This window comes from Geospiza fortis, unplaced genomic scaffold (assembly GCF_000277835.1).
Source record: "Geospiza fortis unplaced genomic scaffold, GeoFor_1.0 scaffold361, whole genome shotgun sequence".
In the NCBI taxonomy this organism is placed as follows: Eukaryota; Metazoa; Chordata; class Aves; order Passeriformes; family Thraupidae; genus Geospiza; species Geospiza fortis.
The window spans coordinates 1688020-1703904 of record NW_005054356.1 but is presented as its reverse complement, the minus strand read 5'-3'; the positions used below and the strand labels follow the sequence as shown (position 1 = coordinate 1703904).

The 15885-nt window shown below is 41.4% G+C and overlaps 1 protein-coding gene across 2 annotated transcripts; it reads left to right on the top strand.

Moving 5' to 3' along the window:
• The first annotated feature begins 1524 nt into the window (after window positions 1-1524).
• CUNH20orf85 (chromosome unknown C20orf85 homolog) lies at window positions 1525-7252 on the top strand. 2 transcript variants are annotated; one of them, XM_031059110.1, is made up of 4 exons: window positions 1525-1673; window positions 2412-2493; window positions 3229-3327; window positions 5154-7252. In XM_031059110.1, exons 1-4 carry the CDS (start codon window positions 1615-1617, stop codon window positions 5283-5285), a joined length of 372 nt encoding a protein of 123 aa, XP_030914970.1. In that variant the 5' UTR covers window positions 1525-1614; the 3' UTR covers window positions 5286-7252. The 2 variants fall into 2 exon arrangements, with proteins under 2 accessions (XP_030914970.1, XP_005423726.1); XM_005423669.2 differs by lacking the exon at window positions 1525-1673 and adding an exon at window positions 1772-1855.
• Window positions 7253-15885: the final 8633 nt, after the last annotated feature.

The window sequence follows — 15885 nt, the reverse complement described above, 5'->3', positions numbered from 1 at the left end:
CCATCAGTGGAGGGCTTTTATTGCCCTTTTCCACCCCAAAAGCCCAGGCAGAGCCCTGCCAGCTCCTCTACAGAGCTGCCACACAGACACACACGGATCTACCCAGCCAGAGCCAAAGCACCACGGCAATGTTTGGGACTCACTGCTCACACGCTGAACTTGAACACCACAAAGTTCTATTTCTACACTGTCAATATAAGAAGTTTCATCTCTCATTTCTTCTTGATAAATGCTGGTGCACTTTAAGCTCTGACACAGTAAACTACAGATTTGATTGTTTCATTAACAAATTATCATTTTCAAGGAAAGCATCAAAGCAATAAGAAAACTCCTGAGATAAATGTGACAAAGCAGCAGGAGTTAATTAAGTAGGACAATGAGTAAGCATTTATGGGTGTGATAGGAGACCCAGCTGATTTAATTGCGAGCCTAATTATCAATTAGAGAATCAAGAAATGGCGTGTAAGTGAAATATTCCATTTGTTGATACTTTAATGATTTTCAGAGACCCAGAAGAGCAGTATTAATTGCTATTTTAGAACTACAGAAGACATTTTTATTCTCCTCTTACTCAGACATTCTTAGTACTTCTAAAATAACTAAGAAATTTATATAGTCTTCTCGTACTCAAATATTTAAGTACTTTAGGTACTTTGGATTATTTTTTTAAGTCTAGTAATTAAACATTCAAATGCATTGCCTCTGAACCACTCAGCTGAAGTCAAAACCTTTCTGCATTTATTTTCTAATAAGGATAATAAGTGCCCAGTAGTGTGAGAGTCCCATTAACTATTTCCAGGGTGTTTACACAAGTCAAATTCCAGACAACACGAAAGAGATCGGGGAGCCATTTAAACCGAGGGCAAACAAAGAGCAAGCTGGCTCTGGATAGAACATTTGTAGGAATGTTTTATCCAGCAAATGCAAGAAATAAAAATTACAAAAAAAATTAATATATTGGAACACAACGAACCCTTCACAAGCTATAAGTATATTCTGGGTTCTCACACAGAAGCCATAAAGTATGTTGAGGTCTATCTCAGAACTTCTGACATAGGCATGTAGCTTGTAAGGGAAATTTACGAGAAAAAGAGACCCACAGACACCGTATCACAGGATTGGTGTTGTTTCCCTATGAAATTATCAAAAAACAATTTTAAGTGTGTAGCAAGAGGAACCGAGAACAGGACAGCCGATTAAAAAGAAGCTTTCAACCACCTTCACCCAAATGTTTTTCCTTTCATTTAAAGACACCCCAAAAAAATTACTGAGCACTTCCCCTGGCCTCCTGAGGGGCCTCAAGAAAGCATGGATTGGGAATTTTTTACTTATTTTTCCCCTGAGAAACGGCTGTGGTGCCACTAAGAGGTTCTAAAAGACAAAAGAAGGCAATCCTTCCCCCCAATGACTATATATGCACTTCCCAACATTAATTTATTACGCGTTTTGACCCGCCCCCTCATTACCTTAGGCCCGCCCCTCCGCCATCTTGTGCCGCCCACACGAGTTCCCGCCCCTTCCGCCCACCGGGACTCCCCGCCGCCATCTTGTGCCCGCCTGAGGGCCCTCGACAAAGCAGCGAGTGGGAGTTACTTCGGTTTTTCCCCTTGAGACATGGCTGTGGTGCCACGGGAGAGCTCCCAAAGGACGAGAGAAGGGGATCCTTCCCTTCGGTGGGTGTGTGGGCACCTCCCAACATTCCATGGAACATGTTCCCGCCCCTCCCGCCATCTTGTGCCCGCCCACACGAGTTCCCGCCGTTGCCCCGCAACGCCCGAGCGGCCGCGGCGGGGCTGAGGCGGCGCGGGCCCGACCCCATGGAGCCCATCAACTACATAGCCCAGGATAACAACTGGTAACAACAGCCCGCCCGGGCCGGCAGTACCGCTGCTCTGCTGCCGCTGCTGTCCTCCTTCCCCTCCCGGCCCGCAGCTCCGCGCTGGAAGAGTTCTCTTGTGTGTTTAAAGAGCGTGTGCGCTGGGTGAAGCGTGCCTTGGTGTAAAGTCATTTAGATTTAGAGGTGGCTCCAGTGCACCCCTCCTGCCCCCACCGGCTGCGGGGTCCGGGCACCTCATCAACCAACACAGTAAATGAGAGTATATTTGAAAGCATCTTTGGTGCTTACTTTCTAACCTCCTCCGCTTCTTAACGTAATTTAAAAGCAGTGCAGTGTTCCCATGCAGTGTTCACTGTTTCACATACCCCGTTTCAAACCTCTGGAAAGTATTTTCTCATTAGCTCAGAGTCAGATAATGATAATTTGTATATAAACGCACTGCTTTGAGATGGAAGTTCAAAGATTCCAGCTGAAGTGCTGTGCTTTGTGACATCGGTAGTTGGGGTTGGCGTGTTGGGAGTTTTTTTTAATGAAAGTTTTCAAAGTAATCTTAAATGTTTTGTATTGGTTTCAGGAAAAACCGTGTTGAAAATGAAAGAGATGCTGCAAAAAGATGGGCTGAGAAATGGGGATTTTTGAAAACACCTCTCGAAGAGGTAAAATTGAATGGCCTGTAATATGGCTTATCATACATAAAATACATAAAACACATGAAATCTACTTGAGCGCAAATTTATCTGGACACAAAATTATGAGAGCACAGAAGATCAGAAGTGTACTGAGTATGCTTTATTACGCTGACATCCAAGGTAGCAACTGCACTACTTTTGAAATGGTTCAAATATTCCATTTTCTTCTGAATAAAAGATGTCAAGTGGTAATTTATATGCTGTGCATATTCTGATAGATTTCTCTTGAGAAGCATGACTCCTAATAGTGCTAACAAGTACTAGATGCACACTGACAGGAAAATATTTCCCCTTTGTCTCTCCATATGGTATTTTAAAAATCTAGGGGAAAAGGTTCCAGCTAATTAAATTGTCAGTGGGGGAATCTACAACAAATGAAAATATTTGGAGTGATGTCTCTTCTCAGTGATGTTTAGATATTAGAATACAGTAGCACATGATGTTACATTTGGAATCACAGTATTTCATTGCTAAAGAACGGGATTGATACAGCCCCTCCATAGTTAAAAATGAAGTTTGCATGTCTTCTGAAACAAAAAAAAAAGTCCAGTCATTTCCAAAGCACTGAAATAAATAATCCTGCTTGAGGTGGAAAGAACAGGAAGTTCATCTGCAACAATGAGGGGAATGGTGTGGATTTCACATATTACAGTATATTTCCAAAGTTAAAGAGTCCAGTTTTTAAATATGTTTTGGTTTTAGTTGCTTGGACCTGAAAAGAAAGAAGCTGCAAAGCCCAAGCTACAGCTTCCAGATCACCTGCAGGTTCGACCTGTGACACCTGTGGAAAAATACATTAAGGTTAGAAAATTAGATTTGAAAATTGCAATACAGCAACATCTGTTTTAAGAAACCACACAAGCTCTGAAAACCAGTTGTTTTATAGAGGGGGGTCTTTAACTAAAGGTCAAAGTAAACTGCATTTGCAAGCCAAACTATGCTTTAAAAGCATTTGTTTAAGACAAGGAATTGCCCTTTGGTTATGGTTGTAATTTTTCTATCTTTATTTAAGAGTCTGCTTTTTGTCAGAGACAATACCACTGTCCTCTTCAGTACCACAAATTAATAAGAAGCCAGTTCTAATAAGCCAAGTCATAATTATTTTGTTTTCTATGATTTATATGTATATTCAGGGTCTTAAAGCTGTCAAATAGCTGGAGAGTAGAATGTGACTGATGGTTTAATTTATAAATACAGTGTGTCAGGATCACCAGTGAATAGGGTGAGTCCACAGGCAGCTAAAGCAGTGACATTGGGAGAGGAACTTACAGAAGGGGAAGCAGAATATGCTAATGAAAAGGAAGGTTAGTCCACTTAGAGAAGATTAGGGAAATAAAGGAGATTGGAAGTTCTTTCTTGCTGAACTAGCTTTCTTTCAAAGGATTCCAAGGGTGGGGAGATAAGGTATGGAAGTAGTAAAAGCTTTTATTGAGATTAAATTAAAATAAGAATTAAGAGCTAGTGCTGAGTGTGGCAAAGCAATGAAATGGCATCATTTCTGCCAGTGCTGCTCCTTGTTCCTCAGTTTTGTCCCACACCTCCAATGTCAGGCCAGTTGCAGTTCCAGTTGAGTCCCAGCCCCGTGGGGGTGTTGGTGCATTAACAAATCCTGCGGGTTTCAGCTGCTCCCCAAGTGTGCAGAGCCTGGTGCACAGTGGAACTGAGTTTCCATTTCACCTCAGAACTGGGAGGAAGAGAAGGGCTGGCTGTGATTTAGGTCACCTTTTACATATTCAGAGTGAAGTTTCATACATCCTTTTCAGAAGTGTCTTTCTGCACATTTACCTTGTGGTAACAGTCAAATCTGTTCTCTCTAGGTTAGACTAATAAAAGCTCCTGCAGTCCCCTCCCCCAGACCAAAAGTGGGACATGATTTCCTTCATTATCCTGCTCAGTGGGTGGCACTTTTGGCCATAAAAATTATCTTTTCTGAGGAACTGCTCCACCTAAATATCATAAACATTTTCTAATCTTGGCCAAAGAACAAAGTGAAGCAACTCTGGCAAGAGAACTGAAACATTGTTCTCTTGCTGTGTATTTCTGTGCTAAGTCCCCAGATGCTGAAATGATAGAACGTGCCCAATTGAGATGATTCAGCCAAAGTAAGCACAGCAGTCACTGAACAGAGTCTGTTGGCTTTTGTTTTGTTTCCTTTTTAGCTAGATTAGTTGCAGATTAACTTGCTGCTCACCCATCTTTTAGAGTAGAAGGAAGGTAGAATGAATAAGTAGTTCTTGATGTAAAAGCCAGCTTGGTCAGTAATATCTTCGGCATTTGGATTTAAAATTATTATTCCATAGCTGCATTGTTACCAAATATATTACAGCAAGGAGGAAACACTATTTCTCCTGTTTACTGAAGTTAATTAGTTTTAAAGATGATGATGATGATGATCTTCTGCTTGAGCTTTTTCCATACATAATAATAATAATACAAAAATTCTAATAATGTTAAGCAATTAAAGCCCTTAGTATTGAACCAAACTTAGAAAAAAAAATTCCAACATACACTAGTAAACAATGACTTGACTGTTGATTTTAGAATACTACAGTACAAAAGGCAGTGTTGCAGAAACTTCAACCAAAAACCTTTTCATCATTCAGTTTTGCATGTTACTTTGATTTTAGGTGCTTCCATCTCCTCCAGTACCTAAAACGACCCAGGGATTTATTGGCTGGAGATCAGGTGTTCCAGCACTGGCTCTTGAGCACGATTATCAAGTCCAAAGCTGCAAAGGATCTGTCATTAGAATGAAGTGACCATGTGAGTCTTCTAAGTGACATTATGAAATAAAGAGGCACAAAGATTCATCTGCATTCCTAAGAAAATATCCTGGAGTGGACTGTTGTGCATTTCTATTCTTTCTAAAAATTCACAATCATTTTGGTAAAGTGTGAACATTTTCATTTTACTTCATTGAATCTATGGCATCCAGGCTAACTCTGCTTCAGAGCTTCTGCTTGTAACTTAGAAATAACAATGAATAGACTCAGATAAAGGTCACAGAGCACATACTATTTTTATTAGCACTAATAAGACCGTAATTTAAAAATATTCATTGGAAACTGGAATGACAATGCAAATTAAAATAATTATTTCACCATGAGAACCTATACTCATAAAATACTCATAAAATACACTGAGTTTTGTGTTGGTTATGCTTTGCAGGTATTTTGTGCTGTTACACACATAAGTGAGTGAGTAGTTCCTAGTACAGAAATAAAGTACACAAGGGCCACAGTGACCCAGAGTCACTTTGAAAAATCAGTTTTGGTATCAAAACAGGGCTTTTCCATTAGTTGATCAGTATGCAAATGGATTACAAAGGATTTCTATGGCTTCAGTTGTGTGTATAGCAATATTTGCACCAACCAGGGAAGGATGCTCAGAGGCAGCAGGTGATTGCTCTGGAGTTACTGGGGCAGCTCCCTCAGTGCCCTGGGTTCACTCCTGCTCTTCACTGTGCACCTGAAGGTTTGCCAGGATTTCTGGGGACCCAGGAGGAGACTCATTGAGCTGCTGCAAATGTTTGCACGATGTAATTCTAACTGGCCAAGGTGTTCACACCAGAAGGTTGTTTAAGCAAAAAAGAGCCTCCAGGAGATCAACACAGGCAGCTCCCTCTAACTTCTTATCACTTACAGGGGAAAGGTTTTCCTCTTTAACCCTGCTGCAGGATCTCCTTTGTGTTCTGCAGCCATCAATATCTACTGCTTGAGTCAGCACTAAGTCCTTGGCTTTCACAGCAGTAAGGCAGCAGCCAGTGTTTGTTCTTCCCTTCTTCCCAAGAAATGACTCACAATGATCAACATCCCACCTTTTTTTTTTTTACATCCATTTCCAAATGCCCACAAAATAATAATATTTTACTTTTTTCCATACTCTTTACAAATAATGGAGAAGTGAGTCATATCCTTTGGAAAGATTACCCAAGAAGGAGAACACATAGCAGAAGTAACTTCAGACACTTTATTTAAAAACCAGAATAAAGAATAACTTGGAATCAGACTCTGGAAATTGAAGTTAAATTGTAGTTTAGCTACTAACCATAACCTGTGTACACTGTTCTTTGGACAACCAAGATAATTGTAAGAACAATATTTAAATTCAGTGTGCTTTCTTGTCATTGCCAGGTTTGTATCTCTTGCTTATTTTAATCATGTGGTATGTGGTTCTTCAGTTTATTTTAAGATCATAAGATCTTATTCTTGCCTGATTTATATAAACAGGTATAATAATGATTGATATGGCATTTAGTAGCAATTAAATTACATTAATTCAGGCCAAATAAAAGGGGAATTCCACTGGCTTTTAAAGAGTTATATTAATAAATCAAAGCACCACATACCCATTGCATGTTTGTATGAAGTGAAATCCAAATCCAGATGAGCATGGTTTGATTTCAAAAACCAAAATAAATTCTTTGTCCAGCATCTACAGTTGGACATTCCTGACTCTTATTCTAATGTCTGAATATTACCTCTGGCCTGACATTAAAGTTTTGTATTGTACATTCTATCATTTAAGGTACCTTTACTTCAGGAGATACTTTGATAGACACTAACTTGGGATGTGCAAAGAATATAATCTAAAATTTTATATAATTTCTTTATCATAAATGTGTCAGTTATTATTTGTCCCATATATTTGGGTTTTTGGTGTTATGTGAAACTACAAACCTGACTATTTTTTTCGCAAAACATTTTACATGAAAAAATTTATAGAAGTTGTGAATTTGCAGCTGACAAAGGACTGCCCAGTCGTCTGCCCCAGTTTTGAATCCTAAACACCATTACAGAATTATTGTATCACCTTGTTATGTTTGAAACCTGGCCTTTAATTTGTGGAAATTAACCTATTTATTGAAGGCAGGCTGGGTGCATAAATGCCACTGCACACTGTAAAATATCACACGTCTCCAAGGTCAGGACAGTGTCAGTAAACTCTGCATACACCAGAAAATGCTTCCAAACAAAATCACATCACTTCAAAAGTATAACAAAGGTCTAAACAATTTTAATTCTGTATAAAAGTGTTAGACCTGTGTTTCTGTGCAAGTCACAGCAGAACCAAAATATGAGAACAAGATGTAAGTGTATTTAGATGTCTTTGATGCTCCAACCAAAATTTCATTTGGTCTTCTGCAAAGCTTCTGGGGAGCACAGGGAGCTGCAGAGCAATTCCTTAGTTGACAAAACTTTCTCAGAAAGCTGAAGCCATGTGGCCTTTAGTGTTGTTTTCAGTAAACTTTGCTAACAGATTCATTTTACAGAAGAGCTGTGGATGGCCCTTCAGAATTGCACGCACAGAAATGTTACTGGATCTCATACCCAGGCACCAGAGCCAGAGGTGGAAACAGGTCAGCCCCACATCTGCCACCAAGGATGTGTCCCTGCAGGTGCTCTCCTGCGTGTGTGATGAAATAACAGCAAAGGCTTCAATGGCAGCTGTATTTAAGTTGAAGAACAATGAAATCAAAATTATCTTTTTCAGAAGCACTCACTTAACAAACAACAAAATTGAGGGACAAAAACCTGGTGTTTTGCTTCACAATGTGTTCTTTTCCATGCTGTTAGAACTGGCACAGAACTGGCACTTGCTATTTATAAGTTCATTAATATAAGATACTTTACCAGGAGCTCAGAGTCAAAAGATTGCTATTTATTTAAAATGCATTTTATAGAGAATAAAGTTTTTTTATTAGATCATAGTGGCTGGTGATTCTGACTAAGTAGCACTGCTGAGGTTGCAATCACCATACAGGAGTTGCTGTACATTTGGAAAGAACCAAAATGAAAAGCAGCCACAGCCTGTGCACAGACAAGTGATCCAGTGCCTAAAAGGGTACTTGGAGAATAAACCTCAGTGCTCTGCATGAGACATCTCTGCAGTGACATCTGTGACATCCCAGTGACACTCAGTGCAGCCCTAAACCTGAGCAACAAACTCGTGTTTCCAGCTCATCCCACTGGCTGCTCTCTCTGCCTGAGGTAACTTCAGTTCTGAGATTGTTTCCTTACAAACCAGAGGATGTAGATTACATTATTATAATTTTCAGAGACATAAAGCTCCCCTTTCACACACACTCTCCTCCTTTAGTGAAGGATTCTTTTTGGTTCCTTCCACCTCATACAAGGTAGCAAAGGGACAAACATTGATCTAACAGAATCACAGGCAAACCAGACCAAAAACCTCTGCTTCCCTGTGAAGCCCAGCCCAGCCCAGCCCAGCCCCTTCTTGCTTTAGGTTCCTCAGTGTGTTGTGTTTTGTTCTCCTTGAAGCCAAGCCCTTGTAGCAAGACAGATAAGGGCTGCTCACAGACTATTACCTTCTTCCTGACTCCTGTGGTTTTCACATCCCATCAAATTGGCATTTAGCTGAAAGCATGTCAGACCATTTCACAGGACCATACTGGAATAAATTTAACTGTACTGGAAATTGATGCTGTTGTGCTGTGAAACTGATTGGGTTGGAAGTGAACAAAACATTGTTCCTCAGTCATACATGGAAAAGACTAATGGTATTGAGAAATAATTTTAAAACATAATAACTCTGTTAACCTCATGTGTCCTGTTTTAGGTGAACTGCACTCTGCAGTTCCAGATGAGATTGAGCTGAAATTTGGAAGTGATGGGTCAATACAATGTGCTTTTATTAATGGAAATTAACACCTTTACACCTTGTGGTCACAGGCTGTGTATGTGGCCCAAGTGACTCTGAATTTAGCCCCTTGCCTCATATTTTCCCCCTCACTGCTTTATCTGCCTGACTAAAAAAGTGAAATAAACTAAAAAGTCACTAAATATTGAAATAAACCTACGGACTTCAAAAAACAAAAACAGATGCAACCATGAAGAAATAAACAGAACAAAGAATCTTCACTCCCCACCAGCACCACACTTTCAGTTTGGTGGCTCCATTGACAGCTTCCCTGGGTGCAAAATCAGATTTGCAGGTACCAGATTGGAATTAAATGTAGACACAATTCTTGTTAATCTAAATTTTTAACAGCTCTAACAACAGCATCACTTAGAGTTCCAACACAGGGCTGAAGAAGTGGCCATTTTCTCTGCTTCCTTGATAAAGGAAGGGCTCTTTATTCAGTCCATTTTCCTGACTGCTTTCCCAAAAGATCACAAACGTGGAGAGCAGCCCTGCACCCAAACAAGCCGTGGCAGCCCTCGCCCCCAGCCCTGCACGCACATTTCTGATTTCTGTCTGCGGCTTTCCCAGCGATGCCTGCAGGCTGCCGAGTGACACCCGGCTAATCCGCGATGCTCCAGCCCGACCCGAGCCTGACAATGCCTTCGCACTTCCCGCAGCCCCTCCTCCTCCTCCCGAAGTGAGAGACGGGCAATGCTTTTATTCCTCACCGGGGAGCAAGACGAGCCCAGCTCTGCTCGTGAATCTCCTCTGCTCGCTGACACGCGTCAGACACAACATTCTCATCCTTAAAAGCTGGAGCAAAACAAAAACAAAGCAAGAGCCCAAAAAACCCCAGTGAGCTCCAGTCCCTGTCTGGAAAAAATAAAAGCCATTATGCTCCTCTTGCCAGAGCCCAGCCATGTCCTTTGTTTGATGAAAGCTGTGTGGTTTCTCTGCTCCCATCACGTGTGTTACAGATTCCATCTTGGCACTGCACTGGTTAATGAACAAACCCCACATATTTACAGTCTCTCAGGAGAAGCGAGATCTAACTGACTGCCACGTGAGGAAGCATGAAGGGACAAGGTTTATGGACACGGACATCTTCTCCCCCAGCTCATTTCCTCCCTGGCTGTAGTCACAGGCCAAGTTGGGAGCGCTCTGTGGCAACAAAGCAGCCCTTGCTGCTTAAGGCCAAGGCCTGAGAAGTCAGGCTGGCTCTGCTGCTTCTGCACAGGACAATGGAGTGCAGGGGCAGTGGTGCTGCTGGGCCAGAGAACTCTGCTCCAGGAGGTGGGCCCTGAATATTTAAAGCAGGAAAATTCACCTTAACCTACAACTTTTGGGGGTCTTGAGCCAGGTGCCAGGTAAAGGGAACACACTGCAGTGCAAACTGGACAATAACCTGGCTCCCAAAGAGCACTGCTGATGCTTCTGTTCTCCCAGAAGCTGTGTCCACAATAATTCCAGTTACTCATGTGCAAATGAGAAAAGCTCTTGCCATAGATTCGACCAAACCAGGTTTCTCACTATGTTTGTTTGCCCTTCTGTTTGTTTACAGTAGGGGTGCTGAGCAAATCAGTATTTTACTGGGATAGCCACAAGCAATGGACAGCTTGAGCCTTACTCCTTCACCTTGGGCCAGAGCTGTTTAACTTGAGAGGGAACCACCTTCTTCATACTCAACAAATCTCAATTAAAATGCCTTGCACGTATAGACACAGAATTTTACATTTAAAGGACTAAGAAAGGAAAAAGAATTCCTAAATCTGCTTTCCATTTTCCTTGCACTGTTGGAGTCAGTGCTAATCCATCCTCACCTGGCAGCAGTGACAGGCAGGACCTGGCTGGTTCTGCTGGGCAGCCAGACCCTGGCACTTCCTGTGCCCCTCTCAGCTCACTGCTCCTGCTGGGGTTAACCAGCTGTTGAGAGTTTCTGGAACACACAAGACACCAAATTACATAAATACTGCGATTATTTGGAATGTATTTTACATTCATCTCATGTGTGTTTGGCAGTGTTGGTGGACTTGTTTTAAAGCTGAATAAAGCACACGCAGAGTGGTCATGGATGTGTAAAAGCATCCAAATATGAGAATGGCTCTTCAAACCTAGTGAGCCAAAACTTTATCTTTTGAAGAAGGGCTCTATAATGATGATTTATACATTTTTACAGTGGAAAAGTAGATAAATACACAGCATTGTCTTGTAAGCCTCCTAAACAGTCCCCATAAGGGCAGATTGCAAAGTTTATCCTATAGCTCAGGTTCCAAAATGTTGGTTTGTTCACCTGGTCTTGCCCAAACCCCGTGAGACATAAAACTACAAAGTCTTACAAGACTCTAGTCCCAGTTCAGGTCTCTCACAACACTTACAAAACAAACAAGCTTCACTTTCTCTCTTGATGACTAGAGCCTTCCCTGAAAAATTACAGCTTTATTATGCATAATTCAATTTCATCAACTGCTTTTCTTTATGGTCCCTCCTAATTATGCACACATATACTTGTTATTTATTGCAATACATAAATTATGCCCTAAGCATAGCACAGAAGTACACACACATTTGGAAAAATCAGGCCAATCAGGGATTTATTTACTCCCCTGTCCCATTCTGGATTTGTAGGTGTTTGTACAGATTCAGATACTACATCTGAATTCTGTCTGAATTCTCCCTTTGGTCGTTACAAGGGCATTAATTACCTGCATTCCATAATGTATCACACCAACTTTAAATGCTTTTTTATTTCTGAAAAACAAGGCCAGATGCACAGAAATTTTTATGCTTCTGACAGCCCAATGATGACAGCACAGTAACTCAATTTGTTGCCTGATTTTGGCTGAGAGAGGCTCAGGTCAGCAGTGTTTGATGTGCCACATGCATTACTTTTAAACTCTGGTCATGATTCAGGACTGCAGTCCAAATTCAGACTTTAAATTATACACCACAGGATCCTTGTTCTCCACAAAGCTACAGAGGGAGCTTGGGCAATGAAATCTTATCTCTAGACTTCAAAGGTATTGTCTGAAATGAGTCCCTGTGGAAAAACCCCTTCAGGGCAGGGCTTGCTCCTCCTGAGCCAATTTTGACTGTGCTGACCACTCATCTTCCCTGCAAGAACATCTGCATACAACAAAACTAAGCCCAAAATGTCAGGTTTTTACCAGCACATATTGAACCACCTATGGAATATAATTAATCTCAAGGGTACATTCCCTCTGCAAGGTGTCAGGAGAGCACAGAGTCCAGAGGCATCTGTGTCAATGAAGAATGTAATGCCTGCACGTCTCCCTTTCTCCCCCAGAGGAGAGAGACTTGAGAGCCCCCTGTAATGGATGTTTATTTGTCTGTGGTATTGATTTATTAATTTGTTACACACTAATCATTAATCAGCCTCTGGTGCTCAGACAGTACAAGGGGTCACACAATCAGTCATGCAGCATCACCCACTGCCCTGCCAGGCCTCTCCAGAACCCTCAGATGCTAAACCACCAAACTTTCATTTCATAAAGGAAATGCCAACGCTGCTTTGCTGTCCCTGGATGAGCCCAGCCATGGAAGCTCTCCTACCCAGCCAGGGAGCACTCCCCTCATGTCCCTGAGGTCACAATTTGGCCAAACATATGCAGAACATGCTTGGCTCATTACACATGTGCATATCAAATCCACACTCAGCAGCAAGGGAACACAAGACAATATATAGTAAAATACTGGAACTGCACTTCAAAGATCAGGATGCAATTCCAGGGACTCCCAGGGTGACTTTGGCCACAACAGTCAGCTCCCCTGCTTCAGCTCCCATCTGTAAAAAGCAAAATAACCATCCCTCGTTTTTACTTCATCCATCTTTGCAATTTAAACTCAGAGTTCTTTGTAGTGGTGTCTCTTTCTCAAAATACATCCAGCTCCCAGTACACAATGTCCCCCTCAGAACAGCCTTATGAAAATGCATCCAAAAAATAAAATTAAAAAAACATACAAAACATCCACTGATGAGATAAGACCACCAGCATAACAATGCAGTGAACAGCTGTAATCTGTGGGAGGATTATTCCTCTTTGCCATAAATGCCATCTATTTTTCAAGATAAGCTCTTCTCTTTCATAGATCAGGGAACTCAGTATCTGCAGACAACTTCCCACCAGTATGGTTTTTAAAGGCTCACAGTAATTTGTGACATTAATTAGAAGATGTCACATTTTAATGACAAATATTAGTACTAGTCTGCTTGATTAACATAATTTATTTCTTCATTGGCCATTTTATTCCAGATGAGCTGCTTTTCATCCATCCATATTTGCTGGGGGAAAAATGCATCCTGACATGCAATGTTAATGTGCCCTCTGAGCTGACCTCTTATCTCTTAACTTTTCATTCTCACCCCCCCATTCTGTGCCGTGCCTCAAATGAGCTTTAGCAGCAGCTCTTGGTCAAGACTCTTATACATTGGAGTCCTGCCAAGGCTTTTGGGGTGTTTAGCACTGACTAAAGGTCTATTCCTATGACATACACATTTAAATTTAGCACTAAACTGGTGGGGAAGAAAAGAGAAAAATATGTAAAATGCCACTTTCTGACAAGCAGAAAATTAGAATTCATTCCCCTGAGAATTAAATGGACTTTTCTGCTTCCAGTCACTAACTATGACAAGGTTAACATTTTTCAGTCTAATGACTAAGGACATTAAGTGTGCATGTGAATAAGAAATAAAATTACTGGAGGGTATTAGCTAAGTGTGTGACAACAGCCCAAGCTGACAACAGAACTCTGAGGCTGCAGATTGCAGCCAACACTGATCCTTTGCTGTGGAGAACCAATGGATACCACAACATGGAGGGCATCCTTCTGTCCTTGTTACTGCAACAACATTGAAATCACAGCAAGATCCACACCTGGCAGGGGGCAGAGCTCATCTCAAAGGGCACCCAGCACGTGCCCAGTATCCCAGGCAGGGGCACTGCGTCAATCAGAGGCCACAAACCCCTGAAAATACTCCAAAAAGAAAAAATCCCAAGTGCATCTCTTACTTCCCCAAGGATTCTTTCCCCACTCCTGATTTAATTCTGATATGACACGAGGATTAGGGCAGGAGATTAAGTTATTATTTGTGTCTTGCCTTAGCTGCTGTCCTTCCCAGTTGTGTTTTCCCTGTAGTTCCTCACTGTCTGACTCAGCTGTGGCTTCCAGACAATAAAGCATTTCATGGGATGCAGCATGGAGAGCTCAAAGGAAGAGAGAAGTCTCTGTGTTATTGATATGCCCTTAATGATAGGCATTAGGATACTGGAAATTATGGACTATTGGGAATCTTTCAGGATATACGTAAAACTGGGGCACTAAAAGGTAAAACAGGAAAATTATATTTTCAAATATCTAATTTCTTCAGTGAAAAATAAGTGCAAAAATTACATTCAGAGATATAGGTCAAGTTAGAGAAAGCCCTTTTAACAGGAACAATTAATATAGATTCTAACAGAACAATAAAAGCTGTGAGGATATCGACAGAATTCAACACAGAACTCTCCTTTTATTGTTTCTGCCTTTGATTTGGTTTCAAAAGCTGTTTGGCTACAACTGAGAAAAATCCAAACCTTACTATTTAGGGCATAAATGAAACATTTAAAAAAATTAAAATAGACATTAGGACTAAAAAGAAGGAAAGAAAACCAGAAGAAAACAAGTACTTTCAAACCCACAGAATGCACCTCTAGATTAGCCAACTGGAAGGATTCACCAATTTCTCTTTGCTTTCCTGTGGCTGCCAGGGCACTCATCAGTCCAAAACAATGCATTTTTTAATTTTTCTAGTCTGAAATCAGTGCGATGAACTATTACGCAGCTCTGTAACATCAAAAGCTGGATTGTCCCCTCTTCATGTACAAAGCACTAGACACATCTCAGCCTCTGAAAGGTTTGTGCTTTGCCAGAGCAGTGTGAGAGGATTCCTGCCTGTTTGACACCAGTGAGAAGTGCTGCACCTGCCCTGCCACAGCTCTGATCCACATTCCACACCACTCTCACTCTGACTGCACTCTCACTACTTTTGGTCCCTGGTCTCATTACCTCACACTTCCCTACAATAAACTGCATGAGCCACTTACCTGCCTGTAATCCTGATAAATCCAAATCATTTTGAATGAGTTTGTCTTGTTCCTCTGCCCCTCCAACTTCCCCAGCCTTATTTTATGTCATCAGCATATTTCAGGCACTTTTGAAATTACATCCTGCTCGAGGTCACTGCACTCATTTTAATTCCAACCCCCCAGCACATCAGTGCTTTAACTCCCTTCTGATTTATTTATACTGTTTATTATCAGAGCCCAATTCAATCAATAAAAGCTGAAACTCAAACACATGCACACGTTTGAATTATGCATACAAACACTCATCAGGGGACAGAAGACAACTGCTATGGTCTAGATCATTCCTCTAACATATGGCAGCTCATAGGTAAGGGGGCTCAGAGCCATGAATTTTTATACCTTGACTTCTGCTTGACCCCAGTGGTTGTTTGGCTGCTGGAAACCAAATGAATTGAAATAGCATCAGAAATTCCATGGAAGAGGCTTGGCCAAGGGATCTCTGCATTTCTTATCCCAAGCCACTAGAACTGTATTTATGGGCTTTCTGAGCTGACAGTTCCTTTATTAGCTCCTGTACACACAGGAATTCCAGAAAAACACCAGCAATCCACACCAGACAGTCATGTCAAGC